General features: G+C 41.0%; 1 protein-coding gene across 2 annotated transcripts in view; it reads left to right on the top strand.

The window, feature by feature from the left end:
- LOC145343904 (anoctamin-9-like) overlaps positions 1-26,608 on the top strand; it is a 117,118-nt gene that overhangs the window by 19,246 nt on the left and 71,264 nt on the right. For both annotated transcript variants that reach the window (XM_080190409.1, XM_080190407.1), the window contains exons 2-6: positions 14,760-14,852; positions 17,089-17,130; positions 18,089-18,202; positions 23,223-23,359; positions 26,191-26,273. In XM_080190409.1, coding sequence (XP_080046535.1) covers positions 14,760-14,852; positions 17,089-17,130; positions 18,089-18,202; positions 23,223-23,359; positions 26,191-26,273 — 469 coding nt within the window. The remainder of the gene's footprint in view (positions 1-14,759; positions 14,853-17,088; positions 17,131-18,088; positions 18,203-23,222; positions 23,360-26,190; positions 26,274-26,608) is intronic.

Raw genomic sequence — 26,608 nt, 5'->3', positions numbered from 1 at the left:
GACCTCATGTGGGTTATCACAATTGCCTTGAAGTGAATTTAACAAAATTCACCCAACTGATTCCTGGGATGAGAGGATTGACTTATGTTGAGAGAATTTGTATACAAGGGCAATATTCCCTTGAATTGAGAAGAATAAAAGGCAATCTCTTTGATACATATAAAACTGTTAAGACATTTGATTGGATAGATACTTTCCTGGATGTTTAGCCTGACTGTAAAATCCAGAATTAGTGACCATAGTATTAGGATAAAGGGTTAGCCATCTTGGACTGATATGAGATGAGGAGAAATTTCTCCAGAGTGTTATGAATGTTTGGAATTTTCTACCCAAGATGGCTGTGGATGTACTGTCATTGTGCATTTTCAAGCCAGAGATCAATTTTTTGATACTAAGAGTATCAGGGGATATGTGAACATTGTAGAAAGGAGTAGCTGAAAAGGAAGTTCAACTGTGATATTTTGAATGGCGGAGCAGACTTGAGGGCCAAATGGCCTAGTCCTGTTCTTATATCACATGTTCTTATGAGCGGTCTAATCAAGAATGGGAAATGTGTGAATTCATTTCCTGTAAACAAACTCTTGATTTGAGAGGTGGTAATGTATTGGAATCTCCTGGAGCTGTGAGAATATTTTTATGAACATGTTTCTTCATGTCAGTGCTGTCGACAGTTCTCGCTGTATTTCACAAAATAAACATGGGTAAGGAAAGCTCTTTTGCCAATTCCAGCTTTTTTGACCCAGAATAACCCCTCCAATGGCCTCATCACAGCATCCAACAGTTTCTTAAATAATTCAGTGATATTTGATTGTCCTACCCTACATCTGTTGAAATCTAGAATTCATCTTTTAAATCTGTTCTCCCTTATTGTACTTTTAGGTTTAGTTTTAATGTATAAATTTACCATTTTAACTTGGTTTACTATATATATCTATATGTATAGATATATAATTGACTCATATATGTCAATGCATATCTATATATGTAGATTTATAACATATATTTAATGGCTTGATGTCATGATGACGGGCTTGCATAAGAGCTGGTTAATTTAAATGAGGCTATAGAATTAAAATGACCTGGTGTGGCAGGTCAGTGGGAGCATGACATTCCCTGCCGGACCCATACTTTACCTTTGGGTGAGGGTAAGTGCAATTTTTATGTTCAAACCCCTCCATGACCACACCTGTCCCTATCTCTGAAAGCACTTCCTGTCTTACAACCATCCATGAGTGGAACAGTCTTCTAATTCTGACATGTTATTCACCCCTAACTTCCCTTGCCCCACTACTGGCTCTATGACTTCAGCTGTCAATTCCCCAAGCTCTAGAATTCCTTCCGTAAACCTGTCTCTCTTCCATCCTTTAAACTGTCCCTTAATTGGATTGTGGCTTTGGAGTGCTTAAGTAGGAGTTTGCTATCTAGGAGAATTTAAGGTTGAATTAAGGATTAATTTCTATCTAATGTCTAGTCTTTATTTTAGCAATTAATTGAAATTGCTGTTTGGATTAGATAATTACCAAGCTGCCCTTAAATTGCTTCCTTTACTTTTACTTTCTGTACTAAGATATATTAAGGACAGTAGAAATGTGAAATGTGGGAAATCAGGGGTACTTCCAGCATCCAGGATGACCAGGGTAATGTGTGTGCAGGAAGCATCTCCAGCTGCACCTACTTGAAACCCATGTTTTAGACCTGGAACTGCAACTGGAATCACTGTGGAACATCCACAAGGGTGAGATCTTCATGGATAGCACATACAGTAAGGTGGGTCATAGCATATGTAAAAAGTCCATAGGCAGAAAGGGGATGGGTGACTAACAGACCAGGCAAAAGCTTAGGCATGTGGTGCAGGAATCCCCTGAATCCATCTCCCAACATTCACAGATTTTCCATTTTGGATACTGCTTGGTGTTTTTTCTCAGTGTTTCCACAGCTGGGAACTGAATATTTGATACTTGGGAAGGGCAGGACAAAGGGAAAAGGAGGTGGGGTGGCATTGTTATTTAACGATGAAATCAGTGCAATATTGAGGGAGGACATTGGCCTAGAAAATCTATCAGTTTGGGTGGAGCGAAGAAGCAACAAGGGGCGGGAAACATTAGTGAGAGTTGGTTACAAGCCTCCAAACAGTAGTGGTAAGGCAAGGGAAGCATTAAACAAGAAATTAGAGATGCACGTAACAATGACCCCATTGAGCAGATTAAATATATTTTATGTACATACTAAATATTTCATAATGAGTTAGAGGAAATGCTTAATCATATGTTAAGAGTTATCAACTTCAAATGGTAAAAACAAAATAAACATTTATACTTTGGGCACAGAGGAAGCCCACAGCTCTCACAGTCAATGTTGTGTGCTATCAACACGCACCTCACTTCACCTGCCCTTGCTTTATGTGCATATCACTTCAGTTATACCAGTAAGAAAAAGCTTCTGAATGAAAATAAGCAGAATGTGACAACTCTGCACAGTCAACAAAAAGTCTTGTGGGCCTCACTCAGAACCTAGATGGGTTGCCCATGGCCCCCAGGTTGCAGGTTGCCCACCACTGCTGTAAAGGAATCAAAGGCTATGGGGAGAATGCAAGAGTATGGTGTTGAAATAAGGGATTAACCATGATGATGTGGCAAAGCAAGCTCAAAGGGCTATTCCTGCTCTTATTTTCTATGTTTAAAACCTAACCCTTGACCAAGCTTTTGTTAATCTGCCTTGTCGTCTAATTATATCGGTCCTCTCAGGGACAGATGTGGGGAATTATGCTTAGAGGCAGAGGGAATGGGGGAGATCCTGAATGAATACTTTGCGTTGGTATTCACGAAGGAGAGGGGCTTGATGTCTAGTACGGTCATTGAGGGAGCGGTAGACCGATTGAAAGATCTATTGATTACGAGGGAAGAAGTGTTAGGGCTTTTAGAGGGCATTAAGACCGATAAATCTCTGGGGCCTGATTGCATTTATCCTAGGCTGCTTAGAGAGGCGAGAGATGAGATTGCTGGGCCTCTGACGCGAATCTTTGTCTCTTCTTTGGACACAGGTGAGGTCCCAGAGGACTGGAGGATAGCTAACGTGGTACCGTTGTTTAGAAAGGGTAGGAGGGATAGCCCGGGTAACTATAGGCTGGTGAGCTTAATGTCAGTGGTAGGTAAATTGTTGGAGAGGATTTTTAGGGATAGGATGTATGCACACTTGGAGCGTTGCGATCTGATTAAGGATACGCAGCATGGCTTTGCCAAGGAGAAGCCTTGCCTTACGAATCGGGTAGAATTCTTTGAGGAGGTGACAAAAACGGTTGACGAAGGACGAGCCGTTGATGTCGTCTAAATGGATTTCAGTAAGGCGTTTGACAAAGTCCCTCACGGTAGGTTGGTACAGAAGATTAAAGCTCATGGGATATGTGGTCAGGTATCTAGATGGGTAGAGAACTGGCTTGCAAAGAGGAGTCAGAGAGTAGTTGTGGAGGGGTCTTTTTCTAGCTGGAGGTCTGTCACTAGTGGTGTGCCGCAGGGCTCAGTACTGGGACCTCTTCTCTTTGTGGTGTATATAAATGATTTGGAAGAGGGAGTAGGTGGTGTGATCAGCAGATTTGCTGATGACACCAAGATGGCTGGATTGGCGGGCAGTGAGGAGCAGTGTCTGGCAATACAGCGGGATATTGATAGGCTAGTTGATTGGGCACATACGTGGCAAATGGAGTTTAATCCAGATAAATGTGAGGTGATGCATTTTGGCCGGAATAATGTAGGGGGAAGTTATATGATAAAGGGTAAGCCTGTAAGGAGTATAGAGTCGCAGCGAGACCTGGGGGTGCAAGTGCACAAGTCTTTGAAGGTGGCAGTGCAAGTGGAGAGTTTGGTGAAGAAAGCCTATGGTATGTTAGCCTTTATAGGAAGGGGTATAGAATATAAGAGCTGGAGTCTAATGTTGCAGTTGTACAGAACGTTGGTTAGGCCGCATTTGGAGTACTGCGTACAGTTCTGGTTGCCTTACTACCAGAAGGACGTGGAGACTCTGGAGAGAGTGCAGAGGAGGTTTACCAGGATGTTGCCTGGTATGGAAGGACTGGGATATGAGGAAAGATTGAAGAAATTGGGGCTCTTTTCCCTTGAAAGACGCCGACTGAGGGGGGATCTAATAGACGTATATAAAGTTATGAAGGGTATAGATAGAGTAAACAGAGGTAAGCTATTTCCTATAATAGAGTCACGTAGGACAAGGGGCCATGGACTTAAGGTGAGGGGGGAGAGGTACAACACAGATATTAGAGGGAGGTCTTTCACACAGAGGGTAGTGGGGGTATGGAATGCTCTGCCAAGTAAGGTGGTGGAAGCAAACACGCTAGAGTCCTTTAAGAGTAACTTAGACAGGCACATGACTGAGTTGGAGATGGGTGGATATAGGAGAACCTTTAATTAAGGGTCATTAGCATTGGGGTGTCCCTAGAAATGTAAATGGATATAGTATGATAATAATGTTTTTCTCTTTTCATTCACAGGTTTTAAGTCGGTCCACCTCGTGTCCAAACGAGGGGCATACACGCGATGGGTCGTACTGGGGCTGCTCTTGGTTGTTCGAGATTGGCCTAGTGCTTCATGTCGTTAGTGTGTGCCTAAACTGGACAAGATACTGGGCAAGACGACAGCTCAGTGACTATCGCTGATTGCTGTGCAGACACATGGATTTGGGCCGGTGTCTGTGGGAGTTTGCGCATTCTCCCCGTGCTTGCGTAGGTTTTCTCCGGGTGCTCCGGTTTCCTCCCACACCCCAAAGATGTGCTGTTAGGCTGATTGGCAGGAATAAATTGTCCCTAAATCAGTTTTCCCTCAATCTGGATGGCCATAAAACATTAGATAGGGGTCATGGGTAGAGAGGTGGTGTTGAGATGGCAGCGTGGGCTCGTTGGGCCGAAGGGCCTGTTTCCCAGGCTGATTTTGTTCTTTGTTCTTCTTATATGGTTTGGTATCAAATTTTGTTTGATAATGCTCTCATGAATGATCTTGGATAATTTATTGCATTAACGGTGTCATATAAAAACAAGTTGTTGTTGTTTGCTATGAGTTCGCATTCTTGCTTTATAGTATTAGTTGACTGTTGGGAAGTGACAGAGAATGGGAAACCTCCATTCTAGCAGTGTAGATTTGATCAGAATCCAGGTGTCAGAGGTCAAAGGAACAATATACAAGCTCCCACTGGAAACAGTGATTCCAATGTGGGAATTTAAAAAGAGATGTTATTATAGTCAATGAAATTATTGGGTTATAGTGGTCTCTTATTGTTTAGACTAACATAACAATGTACCTTTTCAAAGGTAATGAAATCAGGTTGTGTACTCTAGGTACCTTTGGCACATACGATAAAGTCAACCAAAATCACGAGAAACCAAGGACGCGATTTTCTGGTTCTTCCTGCTTGTGGGATCTTCTAGTCACCCTCAAAGGTGACCACCTGCAGTGGGTTTCCCAATGGTGGGGAGGATGAGCCATGCAAAATGCTTTAGACATTTGGGGGGACTGGCGACCAATGGTGAGCCACCTCTGCTGCTGAAAAACACACCAGGTTGGTGGGGCGGGGGCAGAAAATCCAGCCCCAAGTTTATTTCCTCTCATTTAGAAACCTTTCCAATTTAAACTTGGTATCACCACTTCCCATGTAATTGAAATAAATTTTTAATAATTCTGTGAATGCTGGAACTGTTACAATCTTGCTTCCCTCAGCTTGATTGCCTTAGCTCTGAAATCAGCCATTCAATAATCACACTAGCTGTAATAACAATGTTAAAACAATTCTCATGCTATTGGCTCCAAGTCTCAGAATTAACTGAGTCAGTATGAGTCATCAAGTTTAGGATTACACTTAGCTTCTCCGTGTGCATTTTATATTTTGCAAGCTCCATGTGAGATGTTGAAATCTCAGCCCAATTGTAAATACACAAAACCACATTTCTTAGTTTCACTTCTGCTAATTAATGAAACGATTTAAGAGAAATGGTGAAATCTAACCTTGACCAATGTTTGAAACTCTGTACAGCATATCACAGTGTCAACGAATCAAAAAGCTTCAGTCAAAAGTTACTTTGTGATTCATGGGTGAATTATTGCCAGGTATGAACTTACCCATCATACAGAATGGGAAGGCCTCATGTTCCAGTCCCTGTCCGTGCTGAGTTACTGGCATCTCAGGTTTTGGAGGCACAAAATGTAACAGCTTTTGCAACTTCAGATTTAAGGAGAAGAAAATTCAGCAAAGTCTGTCACTTTAGAGAGATGCCTGATGTAGAATGCACATAGATATAAGAACATAAGAAATAGGAGCAGGAGTAGGCCATCTAACCTTTCGAGCCTGCCCTGCCATTCAACAAGATCATGGCTGATCTGAAGTGGCTCAGTTCCACTTTCCCGCTTTCTCCCCATAACCCTTAATCCCCTTGCCTACCTAAAACCTATCTACCCGCGTCTTAAATATATTTAGCGAGGTAGCCTCCACCACTTCAACAGGCAGAGAATTCTAGAGATTCACCACCCTTTGAGTGAAGAAGTTCCTCCTCAACTCCGTTCTAAACTGCCCCTCCCCTTATCTTGAGGCTGTGCCCTCTAGTCCTGCTGTCCTTTCTGAGCGGGAAGAACCTCTCCACCTCTATTCTATCCATCCCTTTCATCATCTTATATGTCTCAATGAGATCTCCCCTCATCCTTCTAAACTCTAACGAGTACAAGCCCAGTCTGTTCAGCCTCTCCTCATAGCTCAACCCCCTCAACTCCGGTATCAGCCTAGTGAACCTCCTCTACAATCCCTCCAAGGCCAAAATATCCTTGCGCAGGTGTGGTGACCAACACTGCACACAGTACTCCAGCTGCGGCCTCACCAGTGCCCTGTACAGTTGCAGCAAGACCTCCTTACTTTTATATTCAATCCCCCTCGCTATGAAGGCCAGCATCCCATTTGCCTTCCTGACCACCTGCTGCACCTGTAGGCTGGGTTTTTATGACTCATGCACAAGGACCCCCAGGTCCCTCTGCACCGTAGCATGCTGCAGCTTTTCGCCCTGTAAGTAGTAGTCCTTCCTACCATTATTCCTACCAAAGTGGATAACCTCACACTTGCCAACATTGTATTCCATCTGCCAGGTCCTCGCCCACTCGCTCAGCCTATCTAGATCCCTCTGCACACTTTCCGCACTCTCCGCACAATTTGCCATTCCACTTATCTTTGTGTCATCAGCAAATTTCGACACCTTACACTTGGTTCCCTCCTCCAGATCATCTATATAAATGGTAAATAGCTGAGGCCCCAGCACCGATCCCTGGGGCACTCCACTAGTCACCAACTGCCAATCCGAATAGCACCCATTGACACCCACTCTCTGCCTCCTATTTGACAGCCAATCCCCTATCCACGCTAACACCCTACCCCCAACTCCATGCCCCCTAACCTTCTGTAACAACCTCTTGTGCGGCACCTTATCAAACACCTTCTGAAAATCGAGAAACACCACATCCACCGGTTCCCCTCTATCCACCACACTAGACACATCCTCATAGAATTCCAATAAATTCGTCAGACACGACTTCCCCTTAACGTAACCGTGCTGTGTCAGCTCTATCAAACAATTCTTCTCAAGATGCCTTGCTATTTTCTCCTCGATTACGGATTCCAGCATTTTTCCGACAATAGATGTTAAACAAACCGGCCTATAATTCCCTGCCTTTTGCCTGCTACCCTTTTTAAACAGCGGCGTGACATTAGCCGTTTTCCAATCTTCCGGCACTTCCCCGGAATCCAGCGAGGTTTGGAAAATAATCACCAACGCATCCACTATCACCTCCGCCATTTCCTTCAGAACCCTTGGATGCATTCCATCCAGTCCTGGAGACTTGTCCACCATCAGTCCCTCTAGTCTATCGAACATTGCCTCTCTAGTAACAATGATCTCATTCAGGCCCTCCGCTCCTACCATCTTTCCATCGTTAACACCCGGCAAACTATTCGCATCCTCCTCTGTGAAGACCGAAGCAAAAAAGTTATTCAAGGCCTCAGCCATTTCCTCATCCCCCACCACTAAATTCCCCCCTCTCGTCCTCTAAGGGTCCAACATTCACCCTAGCCAGCCTTCTCCTTTTTATATATTTATAAAAACTCTTACTGTCCTTTTTCATATTTTGTGCTAGCCTAGCTTCATAGTTTACCCTTCCTTTCTTTATCAACTTCTTCGTCGTTCTTTGTTGATATTTAAACCTCTCCCAATCCTCTTCTCGCCCACTACTCTTAGCCACTCTAAATGCATCAGCTTTTAATTTAATACTCTTCTTTATCTCCTTCGTTATCCATGGCTGATTATCTCTCCTCTTACGATCCTTTTTTACCATCGGAATAAATTTCTGCTGAGCACCAAGAAAGATCTCCTTAAAGATCCTCCACTGTTCCTCAGCAGACCTACCTCCCAATCTGCTCCCCCAATCTACATTCGCCAATTCCTCTCTCATCGTACTCCCCTCTGTTCAAACAAAGGACACAGGTCTGGGATCCTACTTTCTCCTCCTCCATCTGCATCAGAAACTCCACCATACAATGATCACTCTTCCCAAGAGGATCCTTCACCACAAGGTCCCTAATTCTACCTGCCTCAGTACATAACACCAGGTCTAAGTTAGCTCGCTCCCTCGTCGGCTCCAACACACACTGTTCAAGGCAACTATCCCGGCAGCATTCCAAGAACTCATCCTCAAGCCCACCATGTCCAACATGGGTCGACCAATCAATATGTAGATTGAAATCCCCCATAATTATCGCCGTTCCATTCCTGCACGCAGCATTTATTTGCACGTTTATAGCCCGCCCTACCTCCAGGTCATTATTTGGCGGCCTATAGACGACACCCACCAGCGTCTTCCTCCCCTTGCTGTTCCTAATCTCCACCCACAACGATTCCACATTCTGCTCTTTGGCGCCTATATCTTCCCTTACTACCACCCTGATACTATCCTTAATCAGCAGAGCTACCCCCCCACCCCCCACTTTTTCCTCCCATCTATCCTTCCTAAACACTTGATACCCCTGGACATTCAGCTCCCAGGCCCTGTCACCCTGCAACCACGTCTCTGTAATGGCCACCAGATCATATCCATTTGTGCTGATCTGCGCCACCAGCTCATTCACTTTGTTCCGAATGCTTCGTGCATTCAGATATGGATATTGGATGACAACAAATTGGACATATATTGCTTTCCACAATGAACAGCCAGTCACCATATTGGCTTCTTTCTGAAGAGTACTAAAGTAACAGAGTCTGTCTTTCACAACAGCAACTTAAATTTATATGGCACCTCTAACATAATAAAACAACCCAAGGTGCTTCACAAAAGCGTTATAAAGTAAAATTAGACACATAAAACCGCATTAAGGAAAATACCCAAATGCTTAACTAAAGGGGTTGGTTTTAAGGAGCATATTAAAGGAATACAGTGAGGTGTACAATTTGGGATGGCTTCCAGAACTTAGGGCCAAGGCAGTTGAAGGCAAGGCCTTCAATGGTGGGGAGGGATTAAAATCAGTAATGGACAAGACACCAGGATTAGATGAACACATTAGAGTTAGAGGGTCAGGAGCTTACAGAGATAAGTAGCAAGATGTTTTTCATATTGTCACAAGTAGGCTTACATTAACACTGCAAGGAAGTTACTCTGAAAATCTCCTAGATGCCACACTCCAACACCTGTTTGAGCACACTGAGGGAGAATTTAGCATGGCCAATGCACCTAATCAGCACGTTTTTCGGACTGTGGGAGGAAACTGGAGCACCCGGAGGAAAGTCATGCAGATATAGGGAGAACATGCAGATTCCACACAGACAGTGACACAAGCCAAGAATCAAACCCAGTTCCCTGGCACTATGAGGCAGGAATGCTAACCGCTGTGCCACTGTGCCATCCCAATAAAGCCAAGCAGGGAAATAAGATTGAGAATTTCAAAATCAAAATTTTGCTTGATCAGGAGCCAATGTTGGCCAGTGAGCACAGGGGTGATGGGTGGTGGGAGACTTTGTGCAAGTGAGATCTGAGACAGCAGTGTTTTGGATGACTTCAAGTTTACGGAGGGCAGAATGTGAGAAGCCTGCCAGAAATGCATTTGAATAGTGTTACAGTTCCCATAGAGACCAATGAACTTAAATTAATTTTCCAAATGACTAACCAAAATAACCATAGGACATGATTTTACTTTTTAAAACTTTTACTATAACAGGCCTACTAAAATCAACATAGATCAAACATTAATTAAACATATATGTAAAATTAAAGCACTGGGACTGGGGGTAGTGTATTGAGATGAATAGAAAATTTGTTGGCAGACAGGAAACAAAGCATCGAAATAAGAACCAGGAGCAGGAGTAGGCCATTTGGCGCCTTGAGCCTGCTCTGCCATTCAATAAGATCATGGCTGATCTTTTTGTGGACTCAGCTTCACTTACCCAACCACTCACCCCAATCCTTAATTCCTTTATTGTTCAAAAATGTATCTATTCTTGCCTTAAAATGAGGTAGCTTCAACTGCTTCACTGGGCAGGGAATTCCACGGATGCACAACCCTTTCTGTGAAGAAGTTCCTCCTCAACTCAGTCCTAATTCTGCTTCCCCTTATTTTGAGGCCATGCTCCCTAGTTCAAGTTTCAGTTGCCAGTGGAAACAACTTCCCTGCTTGTATCTTATTTATTCCCTTCATAATCTTACATGTTTCTATAAGATCTCCCCTTATTCTTCTGAATTTCAAAGAGTATGGCACCAGTTTACTCAGTCTCTTCACATAAGCCAACCCTCTCAACTCTGGAATAAATGGTCTTTCTCTTGTGGCAGTCAGTGACCAGTGGGGTATTGCAGGGATCAGTGCTAGGACCCCAGCTAGCCACAATGTATATTAATAATTTAGATAAGGGAACTAAATGTAATATTTTCAAATTTGAAGATGACACAAAGTTAGTTGGGAGGGTGAACTGTGAGGAGAATGCAGAGATGCTTCTGTGTGATTTGGACAAGTTAAGTGAGTGGGCTATTACATGACAGATGTAGTATAAAGTGGATAAATGTGCGGTTATCCACTTTGGTAGCAAAAACAGGAAGGCAGATTATCTGAATGACTATAGATTGAGAGAGGTATCATGCTTCCCTCATGGGACAACTTGCATCATTTAAACTCTGTATTCACACACAATGATCTACTTCATTACAATTTGCTCAATGACTCAAAACTTACGCAGGTATCAAGACTCACAGCTTGGACTGAAATACTATCCACTGGGTGGTGAGGTGACCAGTCTCCCTCTTTTTGGCGGATGATGTCTTTAAGTCCCTGACTGAGGGCTACTTTCTGTGATGATTGATCCTGGGTTGCTGCTGCACGGTCTCGAGTTTTCTTTCCTTTTATCCAGGCTCTGCTGGTGCCGAGTCATGACACTCATGTGTATCATCGAGCTCCATCTACTCAGAAAGAGGGTTTATCTGTTGAACAGCTGTTGAATAATCAAGATTCCTCTCTGTCTATTGTAGCAGACAGGCTTCTGGGTCACTATCTTGTGAGCATCACACTGCTTCTGATGCATTAGGATGAGGCAGGAATGTCGCAGGAATTGGATAGTCAGATGTCTGCTGGATCCCAGGACTCAGCTGTGTCCCTGCCAGGTACTGTTCTTCTGGTAATGTATGTCCCTCAGCTATTTGAATTGCAAAGACAGAGTCAGGAACAACAGGAAGAGCTTGTTAGTGACATTCCTGCGACCGTTGAGGCTGAATGGCAGAATCCCAAAGTCTTCTGATGCAGGAGATGGTGCCTGCAATGCACAACACTCTGGCTACAATGGCAAGGATGGCATGTCCAGTGAAAAGTCTGAGGCTTGAAGTCAGATTGATGGCAGAAGATGTCCGATGCATGGCTTTGTGCCTGACACCAGGGCTGAGGGCTTCAACTGTATGGTGCAAACACCATGGGTATGCATCCATCAGTGGCAGTGCCAGAGGATGGTGGGACTTCTGGATCTCACTGTCCCTCTATCCCCTGGAATTATCCAGGGGCCCAATAGTACCTGAAGGGAGGAGATCCGCTGATGCAGAGCCCGGAGCCTTCCACCTAGGAGACTCTGGAAGTGCCCAGCCAATCTGATTCATCTTGTGGAGACTGGTGTATCTCACGGATGCACATATGGGCAGTTGCCTAAGATTCAGCAAAGGTAGCTGGTGGAGCAGTGGAAGGATCTCAAGGCAAGATGTTGAGGGCTGCTGTGACCTTGACCGCCACAGGGAGTGGTATCCTCTGGTGCCACATGGTGCCAAGTCTGCCAGAACGTGGCACAGATGCTGCACTGTCTCCTTCAAACTTATACATCAGAGAAAGCAGACTCACACGTCATAGGCAGCATGCTCATACATCACAGGCAGCAGACTCATACCACAAGAGAGCAGATTCCAAGACCACTGCTATCAACTGCAATATCATTGCCCCCTGCTAATAAAAGCACTGACCATCTGATTTCCTCTTTTTCTCCCCTCCCCTGCTTCCTGATTGGTTGCCCAATGGCCTCTGTCCCTTTCAAGTTCCCAGTGCTCAGCGATGATAATGGTCCATATCTCTTTCCTTACCTTTGAAGGTCATGGTGCCTGATTCTTGTTTATAAAGAATGGTAGTGATTTGCGTGAGTGTGACGTCATGTCTGGTGAGTGGGAAGATTCATTGAAGGTGCAAGATGTGACATTAAACCTGCTAAGTACATTATAATACATTAAAATTATGCTAATCAGGTTTGCACCCTTCCTGAGCATGAAACTGATTGTGTCATTGGAGGGGTCTGGGAAGATCACAATCAGAAATCTCCCCAATGCAAATCTCATTTTTGGCCTCTCGCCTGATTTAGTGGCCATTATGGGATATGAGCCCATGGCTAATAGCGGCACCAAATTGCGGCCATTCATTCTGAACAACAGTACAGCAACATTTGCTGGACTCCAATGGATAGGTAATACTGAAGAGTTCATAATGGTGAAGATCAAACATAACACACTGAAGAAAACCAACCCAACTCTCTCGTCAGCAAATTAGTACTAGATTATCAGTTTCATTTCATACTGATACATACATAATTCCTATACCTACTGTATCGCTAGATGATTTCCATCATATTACCAGCCCTTGATAACATTTAGTGTAACTGGAGTCAAACACTTAATGATTACAATATTTTAGAGAAATAAACAAGGAAATATGACTGAAAACAAATGGGCCTGTAATCAAAACATGGAGAGTACTTTGTGGCATTTCTGTCAGGCAATCAAGTGCTATTTAAGTGAAAGTTTTTTATTTCTCTTTCATGTTGAGATCGCTGATTATCTCAGTGTTGAAATCTAATCCAGCTTACACCTCTCCTTATGTTTGGTCCATGTCACTGTTTTCAGTGGACACACATTCTGTAGTTGATTCTTGCCCATGTGTACAAAATGGATTTGCTTATCGTGCATTAAAATATTATTACAGATAAAGGTTTTATTTTATTGCACTGTGGGAATTATTGCCCGTAATTGGATCCATTGTGAAAGGCCTAATTGGTCTGCTTTAAATAATTATTAAAGGAATTTCCAAAGTTAAAGGATAAACAGGCATTTCTGTAATCATCATCGCACTATCCACATGGTATTGCCTCTCCGGTGCCAGGTTAAAGAACATCATTGCAAGGATGCTGAATGTTCTACAGGGAGATCAGAGTGAGCCCAAAGTTTTGGCACATGTTGTCACCACTGACATAAAGGGGTGGTAGGTACTCAGGTCCTATGGTCATGCTTTTAGGAAATAGTGAGGAAGTAAAAAATTGGACTTCTGAAAGCAGTAATCTCTTCATTATTCTCAGTGCGTAGGTGTGAGAAAAGAAATGGGAAAGATCAAGGCGTGGCTTCAAGCATGGTGCAGAAATACAGGCTTCATATTCTTTGGGCATTAGGACCAGCTACAGGATAGAAAGCACTTATAAAAAGGAATGGGTTGTACCCCATCAGGACCAAGACCAATGCCCTCATTTACTGGAGAAGATTTAAACTAAATTGGCAAGTAGTGGGCACCAGGATATATAAGTAGGAAACAGGAATAAACTATATAAAGGAGTAAGTAGGTTAGATAGAACAAGAGAAGGAAATAGTATCCTATTTGACAGGAGCAGACTAAGAAGGACTGCAAGAAATACAAAGACAGATTTAAAATGCTTGCACATAAATGCATAAAATGTACTAAAGAACATTCGTGAGCTACAAGCACTAATACCCATGTGGGAATATGATATAATGGTAATAGCAGCAATGTGGCTCAAAAGTGGTAAAGCTAAGTGCTTAATGTTCAAATATATGACGTATTCTGAAAAGACGGAAGGGGAAAAGAGAGATAGGATGATAGCACTGATTAGGGAAGATATTGTAGCGTTGAAAAGAGAGAGGACTTTATTTATGTGAACATGGACCAAATCCATTTGGTTAGAGTTGAAAAGCAGTGAATGGTATTTATCATTAAGGGGGATATTCTATAGGCCTCTAAGTAGTCGATAGGGATAAAGGAAGAAGGAAGTCACACAAGTAGGCCTGTAATCATGCACTTCAAAACATGGAAAATATACATTTAAAAAATACATGGGTAGTAAGAGATGGCATGGTTTATTAGGGACAAAGAGGGCGACATTTGCTTAGAGGTAAGGGCAAATCTGGAACATTTAATGAATGCTTTATATCTGTGATTTCTAGAAGGAGGCTGACGAAATATTGGTAAAAGTAAAGGTGGAAGGGGTGAAAACTGATGGGCAAGATGGACAGAATAGCCTGGCTATGCTGAGATTGGTAAGTTACCTGAACTGGATATTTTGTGTCCAAGGTTGATGAGAAAAGTGGGGTGGAGATATTGGAAAGTCTTGCCATAATCTTCCAAATTTCCTTAAATAAGGAGGGAGAGGAGGCATCAGAAGAATGGAAAATGGCAAAGGGTATAAGAATGCACATCGTCACAATGGTGGTGGATAAGAGTTTAGGAACATTAATCATATAAAGAATAAATAGATATTGAAGAGATTTTAGTTTATTAAAGAGAGCCAGAATGGAGTTGTAAAAATTAGATTGCGTTTGACTATCTTTGAAGTAACAGAGTTAAGTAAAGAGAAGAATCCGGTAGATGTTGTCTATATGGGTTTTAAGATATCCCGCATAAAAGACTAGTTAACAAAATTGAGATTCATGAAATAGGAGGATCAGAGTCAGTTTTGATTTCGACAAGAGGTGCAGAGGGATATGAGAAAGAACGTTTTTATGTAGTGAAAACTAATAATCTCGAACTCGCTCCCAGTCGGGTGGTGGAAGTGGAGATTATCAAAAGATTTCAAAAACAAATTGGATGGATGCTGGGAATTCAACTTGCAGGCATAAAGGAAATAGTGGGAAATTTGAACTGAGTGGATTGCCCTACAGAGACAGTATAGACTTAACATAGACATATCCACTGAATCATATCTTATATAAATATATTGATCAGCTGAATGTCCTCATTTTGTACTATTACGATTCTATACTTTGAATCAACATTGAAAAAGCACCACAGGCCAGCATCTGGTATATTCTGCCCATTTAATGATTCCTAATCTATGTCACAAGGCTATTCAACAGTGGGTCTGGCATCACTTATAGGCTAGACTAGGTAAGGATGGCAAATTTCCTTCTCCAAAGAACATTAGCGAAGCCAGATGGGTTTTTATGACAATTGATGATAGTTTCATGGTCACCATCACTGAGATCAGTTTTCAATTAATTGAATTTAAATTCCAACAGTTGTGAGTAGGCTGTTCAACTGTATAGCCCCAAAAGTTCAGTTCGATCCTGATCACAATTTCACAACACAATAAATCATTACTGTTTCATTCATATATTGGGATGCCCAAACCTCCCTGTTATTCTCCAATTGCAGCCTAAATATAGTTTTTAGTATAAATGATCATCTTGCTTTCATATTCTGTGCATCTAAACATATAGGGTGGAAGTCTATTATCCGCCCAACATAGGAATTGTAGGGGGTGGGACACGGACCATGCAGAGGTCCATTGACCTCAAGCGGGACTTTCCAGTTTCGGGGCAAGTGCAGCCAGAAAATAATTTTATTTCCATGATGCACTTTCACAGACCAGAGTCCATTTTCTCCTACAATTCATTTAAATTTTAGCCTGCTAAGATATAGTCCAACATGTAATATATCACATCTGTATGTACTTAACTGCATCTATCACCTGTATGTCCATCATGCAGCCCAATTGTTTTTAATGCAAATTTATTTTAATTTGTGAGATGTGGACATTGCTGGCAAAGCCAGCATTTGCCACCTATCCACAATTTCTCTGAGAAGATAATGGTGAGCCATCTTCTTGAACTGCTGAATTCCACATGGTGTAGATACTTTCACCATGCTGTTAGGGAGACAATTCCAAAATGTTGATTGAGTGGCAGTGAATGAATAACGACACATTTGCAAGTCAGTATGATGAGTGATTTAGAGGGAACTTGCGAATGGTGCCGTTTTCATGCTGCCCTTCTATGTGGTGGAGGTTGTGGGTTTGGAAGGTATTGTTTAAAGGAGCCTTAGCAAGTTGCTGGAGTGCATCTTATAGCTGATACACACTGCTGCTGTTGTACACTGGGGGTGGAGGAAGTCAATGTTTAAGGTGGTGGATAGGTGCCAATTAAACATGATGGAGCTTCTTGAATGTTGTTGAAGTAGCACTTATTCAGGAAGGTGAGATGTTTTTCAACACATTGCTGACTTCCGCTTTGTAGATAGTGAATAGGTTCTGGGGTGACAGAAGTTGAGTTATTCATTGCAGAATTCCCAGTCTCTCCCCTGCTCTTGTAGCTCCAGTATGTATGTGCTTGTCCTGTTAAAATTCTAGTTAATGGTAATCTAAAGGATGTTGATGATGGGTGATTTAGTAATGGTAATGCCATTGGAAATTAGTGTCTCAGGCAAAAAATCCATGGTGGCATTTTGATGTGAGCACTATTCCACAGCCAGTGAATGACACTCATCTTTTTTTTACAGAATGTAGACGAATGCCCGCTGCTCGAGGATAATGATATTTTGGTAACTATTTTTCTTTCAAAAGATCTAATTTAACAAATCATGAAAAAATAATGTATGGTATTGAAAGATAGAAAAGTACCAAATGGTATTCACTCACATTTCTATGTACAGTAGGTGAGTACACTGTGGTGTTCAGTCACATAGAAAAGTAGTTGTCCCCTATTTTTTCCTTTACTCACTCCATCCATATCACACACGATGCTTTTCTAAGTGAAGTAATTATATACAGAATACAACTCAAAACAAACCATCCCATTTAAAAGTCAAAGGTTAGTTACAACATAAATAATTTTTTAAAAAGTTATTCTATCCTTAAAGCTAATGCTCAGAACGGACCAGGCAAACCCAAATCCATTCCTTGCTTGCTCCAAAAACCAAATTCAAAATTCAATTGAATCCAATTCATAGTTCCCACAAGAGAGACAAACAAGATCCAAGCTAACAAGGTAAGACATTGCACCCCATCCTGGACTTGACCTGACATTTGATCTTAGTTAAAAGGCTGACAACATAAATAAAATGCAGACTAAAAATTTGTTTACAGAGTTCAAATCAGAAACAGCCTAGTAAACACTTCAAAATTAGGTTTACAATATGTTAGATCTCCCTCCACATTGTTCAGTCATGTAACTTTAGGCTTAATAAATTGTCCTATTGAACAATTTCAAGTCAGATGCAAAAGGTTTGAAGCAGTGTAAAGTTTTGTGCACATTCCCTTACTTAACCAGTCATCATCTGGTATAGCAGGAGTTTGAGTCCCTTCTACACTGTCATATCAACAGTCTTCGGTTGGAAATACTGGGACACAAATTAGACTTCCCTCTATTCTATGCCAGCTAACATGCCCAAGTTAGGTGCAATATAAATGTCATGGAAGATGGAGCTCATTAGAGAAACAGAAGAGTGCATTATGTCTGACAAACAATCCATTTTTTTACTTTGTATTCTAATGTTTCAGGATAAAGTTGATTTTGTCTTAGTAGCAGCAAAACCAGAAAATGGCAAAGACAAAAAGGAAGCAAATAGAAAGCTTTATCTGAGCAAAGTGAGAGAAAAAGGTTTCCGAATAATGGTGAGTATGTTGATATGAATGTGGAATCTGAGGCATGAATATTAAGGTAGAGCAGCCAAATACTCCACTATAGCAGTAACCCCTCAATATCTGGAATCACTGGTTTAATGATTAAAAGAAAGTCTTGTGGCGCAGTGGTAGCATCCTACCTCTGGACCAAAAGCTCTGGGTTCAAACCACATTTCAGTACTTAATGGCCACAGAAAGTGCATTGATAACATGCCTAAACAGGTTGATGATCATCTTGCAAATCTTTCCAATATGCCTGATGGCAGGCAATAAGAGTGGAGAGAGTTTACTGATCAGCCACACTGCAGATGCAAACAGCAAACCAGTGCAATATTTTGCCAAGAATAATTACGGACAAGTCCAATGGAAGTCCATGGTTGCCAGTGCCTTCTTAGGCATGGCACCTGAAGAATGACTTAATTGATTGGACTTCCATATAGCTTTAATAAAAACTGACTACAATGAAATGGGAGTACTATTTGAACAGGGAGTTGAAGTAGATTTTAAAGAAAATAGGAGCAATTAAGTACTTAATCAGGGCATGGATGTTGTAGTGAGCTTTGGTCTAAAGCACGTTGTTGGTTTCAAGTTAGGAAATCACTACTGGAGCTCCTTAAGCATGGTATGTCACTATATCCAGGAAACCTTTGCTGAGCTAATCAACCCACTTTACTACACAAATATGAATAAGTATCTAGGAGGATGATAATATTTCTAGGTGTTCTATTCTGGAAAACCAGTTGTGAAGGATAAAACTGGAGCCAATCTTTGCACACTTTTATCTTTAGAATTCTGCATCACATGCATGTGCCTCCAAACTTACCAACTACAGCATTAGGCTGTCTCAAAGATGCTCAAGTGAAAGCCTATATACAATTAAACACAACATACATTTAACGTATTCCTTTCTCTTTGTTAAAATAAAAAAGGAAATTAAACTAAAATTTCCATACTCTAATCAAAGCATTATTATGACATGCTTTTCTTCTGCGGTCCCTAAGAATTTGTTATACATGCATTTCTTTTTTTAAAAACAATTGGATAGATGTTGATTTGTGTACAGGTATTTAATTTCAGCAACTTTCTTTCTCTCAATATTTGTTTCAAGCCAGCAAGATAATTTGTAACCAATATTTAAACTTGCTAGTAGCCTTTCCTGTATGTCCTAAAATGGTCACATCCCTCGATTTACATCTCTAGAATATATGCACCCGAGCACCCATTTCAGGCAATTGGTCTTTGGAGGTGATAGACCAGTCCTGTCTGACATGATCATTATCCAACCCTTGATCTACTGTATTCTGTTCCTCAGAATGTACATCACAGTACATGTGAACACTTGGGACACAACATGCTTTGATTACTTGTAACAGCTGTTCAGAGTCCAAGACTTTGTAATTCACAGAATTTCAGAATGGTTATAGAAGGAGGCCATTCAGCCTGTCAGGTCTGTTCAAGTTCTCAGAAGAAGCAGTTTACCTAGTGTCACTTTCCGGGCTTTTCCCATAGCCCTGCACATTATTCCTTTTCAAGTAATGATCAAACACCCTCTTAAATGACTTAGTTAAAATTGCCTGCACCAGAGTCTTGGTCAGTGCATTCCAGATCCCAATGACTTGTTGTATGAAAAGGTTTTAACTGAGAACCAGGAGCAGGAGTAAGCAATTCAGTTCCTCGAACCTATTCCATCATTCAATAAGATCGTGGCTGATCTCATCTCAGTCTCAACTCCTCTTTCCTGCTTGCTCCCCACAACCGTTCATCGTGCTACTAATTAAAAACTTACCTATCTCCTCCTTGAACGTGTTTACTGTTCTAGCATCCACTGCAGACTGGAGTAGAGAATTCTACAGTTTCACTATCCTTTTCATGAAATAATTCCTCCTCATTTTTGTTTTAAATCTGCTGTCCCTTAGCCTAAAACTGTGGCCTCCCATTTTAGAATATTCAACATCCACTCCACATCTACCCTGTCAATCTCTTTAGTGTGTTACATACCTCAATTAGATTGCCTCTCATTCTTCTAAACTCCAACGAGTATAGGCCTAAACTGCTTAATCTTTCTTCATAAAACAAGCCCTTCACTCTGGAATCAATCTAGTGAACCCTCTCTGAGCTACCTCTAATGTATTTACATTCTTCAAGTAAGGGGATCAAAACTCTATGCAGTACTGCAGATGTGGCCTCACCAATGTCCTAGACAGTTGCAACAGCACTTCCCTACTTTTATACTCTATTTCATTATCAATAATGCTAGAATTCCATTTGCCTTCCTTATTACCTGCTGTACCTGCATACTAACATCTGCGATTCATGCACAAGCTCATCCAGATCCGTCTGCACTGAGGCATTTTGAGGTTTCTCTCTGTTTAGATGATAAATTGCCTTTTTATTCCTCCAAACAAAATAGATAACCTCACAGTTATCCATATTAAATTCCATCCGCCAAATTTTAGCCCACTGACCTAACCTATCCATATCTAGTTATAAATTTCTTATTTCTTCACTGCAACCAGCTTTCCTATCTATTTTAAAATCATCTGTAAATTTGGCTATAGTACATTCTATCCCTGCATATGAGTCATTAATACAGATTATCAATAGTTGGGAGGACCGAACCTTGTGGCACACCATTAGTTACACCTTGCCAACCATAAGAGATCCATTTACCTCCACTCTCTGCTTTCTGTTGGTTAGTCAGTCCTCTATCCAAGCTAATAATTACCCTAGGAATTTACCTTGTGTAATAACCTTTTGTGTGGCACCTTATCAAATGCCTTTTGATGTCCAGATACACTACATCTAGACCCCTGTTACCCACTTTGCTTGTAACATCTTTGAAGACTCTAGCAAATTAGTCAAACGTGATTTACTCTTCAAATAACCACTCTGATGGGATTTTGCAAATGTCCCGTAACTATTTCCTTAATAATGGATTCCAACAATTTCCCAACTATAGATGTTAAACTATCTGATCTATAGCTTCCTTTTTTCTCCCTTTCTGAACAGTGGTGTTATATTAGCCCTTTTCCAATCCACTGGAATTTTTCCAGAATCCAGTGAATTTTGGAATATTATAATCAGTACCTCCACTATCTTTGCTGCCACTTCTTTTAAGACCGTGAATGTCATCAGGCCCTGGGAACTGTCTGCCTTTAATACCAATAGTTTGTTCAGTACTTCTTCCCCTAGTGATGGCGATTATTTTAAGTTCTTCCTTTTCAACTACTTCTTCATTACCTGTTACTATTGGGATGGCTGTGTGTCCTCCCTATGAAAACCATTAAATAATGACTCTGCCATTTCTGTGTTCCCCATTATTAACACCCCAGTCATGTCCTCTAAGGGACCAGTGTTGACTTTAGCTACTTTCTTCCTTTCTTATGTACTTAAAAAATCTTTTGCTATCCATTTTGATATCTTGCACTAGATTTCTTTCATAATTTACCTTTGCACTTTTTAATACATTTTTAGTAATCCTTTGTTGCTCTTTAAACGTTTTCCAATCATCCAGTCTGCCACTGATCTTTGAAATATAATATGCCCTTATGTTATCTTTAACTTCCTTGCTAAGCCAGATTCATTTTGCCCTTCCTACAATCTTTCTTCCTCTCTGGAATATATATTAGTTGGGAGGAACTGAATATTTCCTTAATTGTCTGCCACTGACTGTCCTATGTTTTAGTCTTTCTGCCCAGTCCACTCAGGCCAACTCTGTCCTCATACCTATCTAATTACCTTGGTTTAACAACTGAATGCTAATGTGGGACTTAAGTTTATTGGCCTCAAACGGAATTTAAAATTCAAGCTTGCAATGATCATTCTTCTAAAGAGGATCCTTCACTACAAGATCATTAATTAATCCCATCTCATTACGCTAAATATTAAATCCAAAACGGCCTTCTCCCTGGTTGTTTGACAATATATTGTTCCAAGAAACAATGTGTAATACACTCTATGAACTCTCCTTCAAGATTACCCTGACTAATTTGAATATCCAGTCTATATCCATATTAAAATCACTCACGGTTAGTATCGTACATTTCTTACAATCCCCAGTATTTCCTGGTTTCTGTTGTGGAACTATTTTTAGGGAACCTATAGAATTTATGGCATAAAGCTTATGAGTCCTGTTTACAATGGATACTGAATGAGGGGACATGCGGGAGGAGGGCTGTGAGCAGGCCTGAGGGAATATGGAGGAGACATGGGGAGTGAATGGGGCTTTGGGGTGCTTAGCAATACGATACAGAATTGAACTATATTCCAATGAATGGAGACAGGCTTTCTAACATGCCTCTTTTAGCATCTGTCTACTGGTGTTCTCACATCAGGTTTATTTTGGAGGTGGCAGCTCCATCTCTAGCCTGTCCTTGCCATCCCACCATAAGAATAGCACAGACCAGCACTGCAGGGCAGCAGGCAAGATCACAATATTGGGAAATGACCCAACTTGTGATTTCCACCTCAATTACTGTATCTTGCCTGGATGCCTCAAAATATGTGCAATTCAAACTCCAGTTCAAAAACTCTGAGCCAGGTTCTGTTGCAGGGGCTTATTGCAGATATAGCTGTATGAGATTGCAGTTCTCTCCATAAACTCCCACATGCTGTAATTACAGCACATTACCTGCCCTCCCATGCCTGTCTAAATTTATATTATTATAAAATTATTTATTTTATTAAGTTATAGCATAGAGATGAAAATAGGATGAACTACCTGCGATAAAAACAAAAAGAATAAAAGCAACACATGCTTCCCCATCACCTTTGGAATAAATTCTCACTTGCAGCAAAATACCAAATTTATCACTCTGTTTACAAACTAAGGTGTTGTACACGATCCTGTTCAGTTAAAGAGAGTTAAACCAAGATGCAGGTTCTAGAGTGTGGATTCAGGCAGCAGAATTCACTGTTTAAGTAATGTTTGTAGACTTTGATTAAATTACTGCTATCTGAAGTATAAAAAAGCCAATTTAAGAAACTAAAAAGCTATTTTCTTCCATCCCAGAAAAAAGAAGATAACCACAATTTGTATTTTGGAATTCAAGCCTGTGAAGAAATCTTTGACAAATACATACAGCATCAGAACATTTCTCAAAGAAGACATGAAAATCCTGGACTTAACACAATTTTAAAATCAACTAGGTACTGATGTTATGCGAGAAGGGGTCACGAAATGTCCTTGGCAGACAGGATTAACGAGAATCTCAAGGCATTTTATACATGTATTAGGAACAAGAGGGTAGCTAGAGAAAGAGCTGGTCCACTTAAGGACAAAGGAGGGAAATTATGTGTAGATCCAAAGGAAGTGGGTGAGATCCTTAATGAGCACATTGCATCGGTATTCACAAAGGAGAAGGACACATCAATTGATGGTATCTTGAAAGGGTGTGTAAACCCTTTAGAACAAGCCATCATTACAAGGGAGGAAGTGTTAGGTGAATTAAAAAACATTAAGGTAGACAAATCCTCAGGGCCGGATGGCATCTATCCCAGAATACTGAGGGAGACAAGAGATGAAATTGCTGGGTCTCTAACAGAAATCTTTGTTTCCTTGTTGGCCACTGGTGAGGTACCGAGGATTGGAGGATAGCCAGTGTTGCACCATTATTTGAAAAGAATAGCAAGGATAACCCGGATATTTATAGGTCAGTGAGTTTGACGTCAGTAATAGGGAAACTGTTGAAGAAGATTCTTAGGAATAGGATCTATACACATTTGGAACTGAATGGTCTTGATAGTGACAGACAGCATGGTTTTATACATGGGAGGTCATGTCTCACTAGTTTGCTTGAGTTTTTTGAGGAGGTGACAAAAATGATTGGTGAGGGAAGGGTTGTGGATGTTGTCTACATGAACTTTAGTAAAGCATTCAACATGGTCCTTCATAGCAGGCTGGTGCAAAAGATTAAATCTCATGGGATCAAGGGTGAACTAGCCAGATGGATTCAGAACTCTCTTGGCCATAGAAGATGGAAGGTAGCAGTGGAAGGGTGTTTTTCTGAATGGAGGTCTGTAACTCGTGGTGTTCTGCAGGGATCAGTGCTGGGACCTCTACTGTTTGTAATATATATAAATTGCTTGGAAATAAATGTAGCTGATCTGATTAGTAAGTTTGCAGATGATACTAAGATTGGCGGATTTACGGATAGTGATGAAGATCGTCAGAGAATACAGCAGGATAGAGATAGATTGGAAAATTGGGCAGAGAAATGGCAGATGGAATTTAAACTGGACAAATGTGAGGTGATGTATTTTGGTAGATCCAATTCAGGTGGGAGCTATAAAATTAATTCCAGAACCATCAGGAGCATAGACACACAGAGAGATCTGGGTATGCAGGTCCATAGATCCTTAGAAATGGCAGCACAGGTGGAAAAGGTGGTGAAGAAAGCATATGGCATGCTTGCCATCATTGATGGGGCATTGAATATAAATGTTGGCAAATTATGTTACAGTTGCATAAAAAGTTGGTTAGGCCACATTTGGAATACTGTATTCAATTCTGGTCACCACACTACCAGAAGGTCATGGAGGCTTTGGAGAGGGTACAGTAAAGGATTACCTGGGTGTTGCCTGTTATGGAGGGTGTTAGCTATGAGGAGAGATTGAATAAACTGGGATTGTTCTCCCTGGAAAGACGGAGGCTGACTGGCGACCTGATAGAAGTTTATAAAATTATGAGAGGTATAGATAGGGTGAACAATTGGAAGCTGGTTCCCAGGGCAGAAATGACAATTACAAGGGAACACAAGTTCAAGATAAGGGGGGTAAGGTTCAGTGGAGATGTGTAGGGAAGTTTTTTTACACAGAGGATAGTGGGGGCCTAGAATGCACTGCCAAGTGAGTTGGTTGAGGCAGTTATGTTAGCCACGTTTAACACTTATCTTGAGAGGCAAATGAACAAATGGAGAATAGTGGGATATAAATGGTTGGTTAGATAGGTAAACATGATCGGCGCAGGCTTGGAGGGCCGAAGGGCCTGTTCCTGTGCTGTTCTTTGTTCTTTGAGTATGATATAGTTATTTAATTGCTTTATCTTTCAGATAGAATTATGTCCTGGGATTCTTTTGCAGTATGGAATTGAGCAGAGCACTGTGGGACTATAACGTGGAGCTAACCTGACAATAATAAGCACCACTGCTGTACTCCACACTAATATACATTTGATCATTGAACAGATCATTATTCCAAACATATGTAATGTTGAATATTGAATGTGACATTGGTAACCTTCATTGTCCTTTATCATGCAATCTTTACTGCATTATGTCATCTCTTCTATAATCATTTCCAACCCACATGGGTAGTTGTTGTTGGGAAGTTGCCTTTCCCCAACTATATTTGCAGTTGTGTTGCTCACTGGGAATCTGTTCCCATTTCTCATTCACATTAGAATGCCTGGCTGGGAACCCAGTTATAATATATACATGCAGTTGATAAGGAATATGAATGAATTAATAGGAAATCTACACTGCAATGGGCCATTTTTTGGGGGATTATAAACATATTAAACCTTAAGGTCACCATCAAGGGGTTAATAACTGGGCAGTGAGTGTGTTGACATGAACTTCATTAAATGACTCATGACATTTAGTGACTAGAAAGTGAATAATTAATAAAGTAACAGCTCAGTAGAGAGCAAGTGACAATTATTCTAATGTAATTTTCTATAATGAAATGTCCTGCATTACTTCTTCTTGGCCTTTATGCTAAGGTTAAGCCCAAGATGGCAATGTCTTATCTTGTTAGCTTGGATCTTGTTTGGTCTCTCTTTTGGGGACAATGAATTAGATTTTGAATTTGGCTTTTGGAGCAAGCAAGAAATAGATTGGGGTTTGCCCGGTCCATTCTGAGCACTGGCTTTGTAACTTCAAGAATAGAGTAAAAAGTAGAAAAAAAAGTCTGCAAAAACATGAGATACTAACAAAAGCTACCATTTGAAGGTAATATGTTAAATTTTCTGTTTATTACAGAATTCGAATTATAAATTTTATTCTGTGGAAGACAAAGTATTCAACAAACGATGGAAATGACAACGGTCTATCTAATAAACAAGGTACTTTAACACTGAGCAGCCAGTCCATGTGATAAAAAGATTGTTCATATGAAAGCACACTAGATACATTGGCACAATTTATATGAACAATGTCAGATGCGAAAGATGTGGAATAAGGCTGTACCAAGAGCAAGTAGATTTATTAGTGGGTTGGGGATAGAGATTTTGAGGGAGGCGTAGTGAAAATGGAAGGTTAAATTTGTTGCAAAAAAAACTGAAGCAATAAAATTTAGAAGAATGAAGATATATACATTCAATTACTCAATTTTAAGGGAGTGTAAGAACAGAGAGACTGGGGAGTTCATATACGTGATTCTTTGAAGGTAACAGGATAA

Source organism: Carcharhinus amblyrhynchos, chromosome 6 (assembly GCF_965287045.1).
Source record: "Carcharhinus amblyrhynchos chromosome 6, sCarAmb.v2.hapA, whole genome shotgun sequence".
In the NCBI taxonomy this organism is placed as follows: Eukaryota; Metazoa; Chordata; class Chondrichthyes; order Carcharhiniformes; family Carcharhinidae; genus Carcharhinus; species Carcharhinus amblyrhynchos.
The sequence above is the reverse complement of the archived record's forward strand: the minus strand, read 5'-3'. Positions and strand labels throughout refer to the sequence as shown.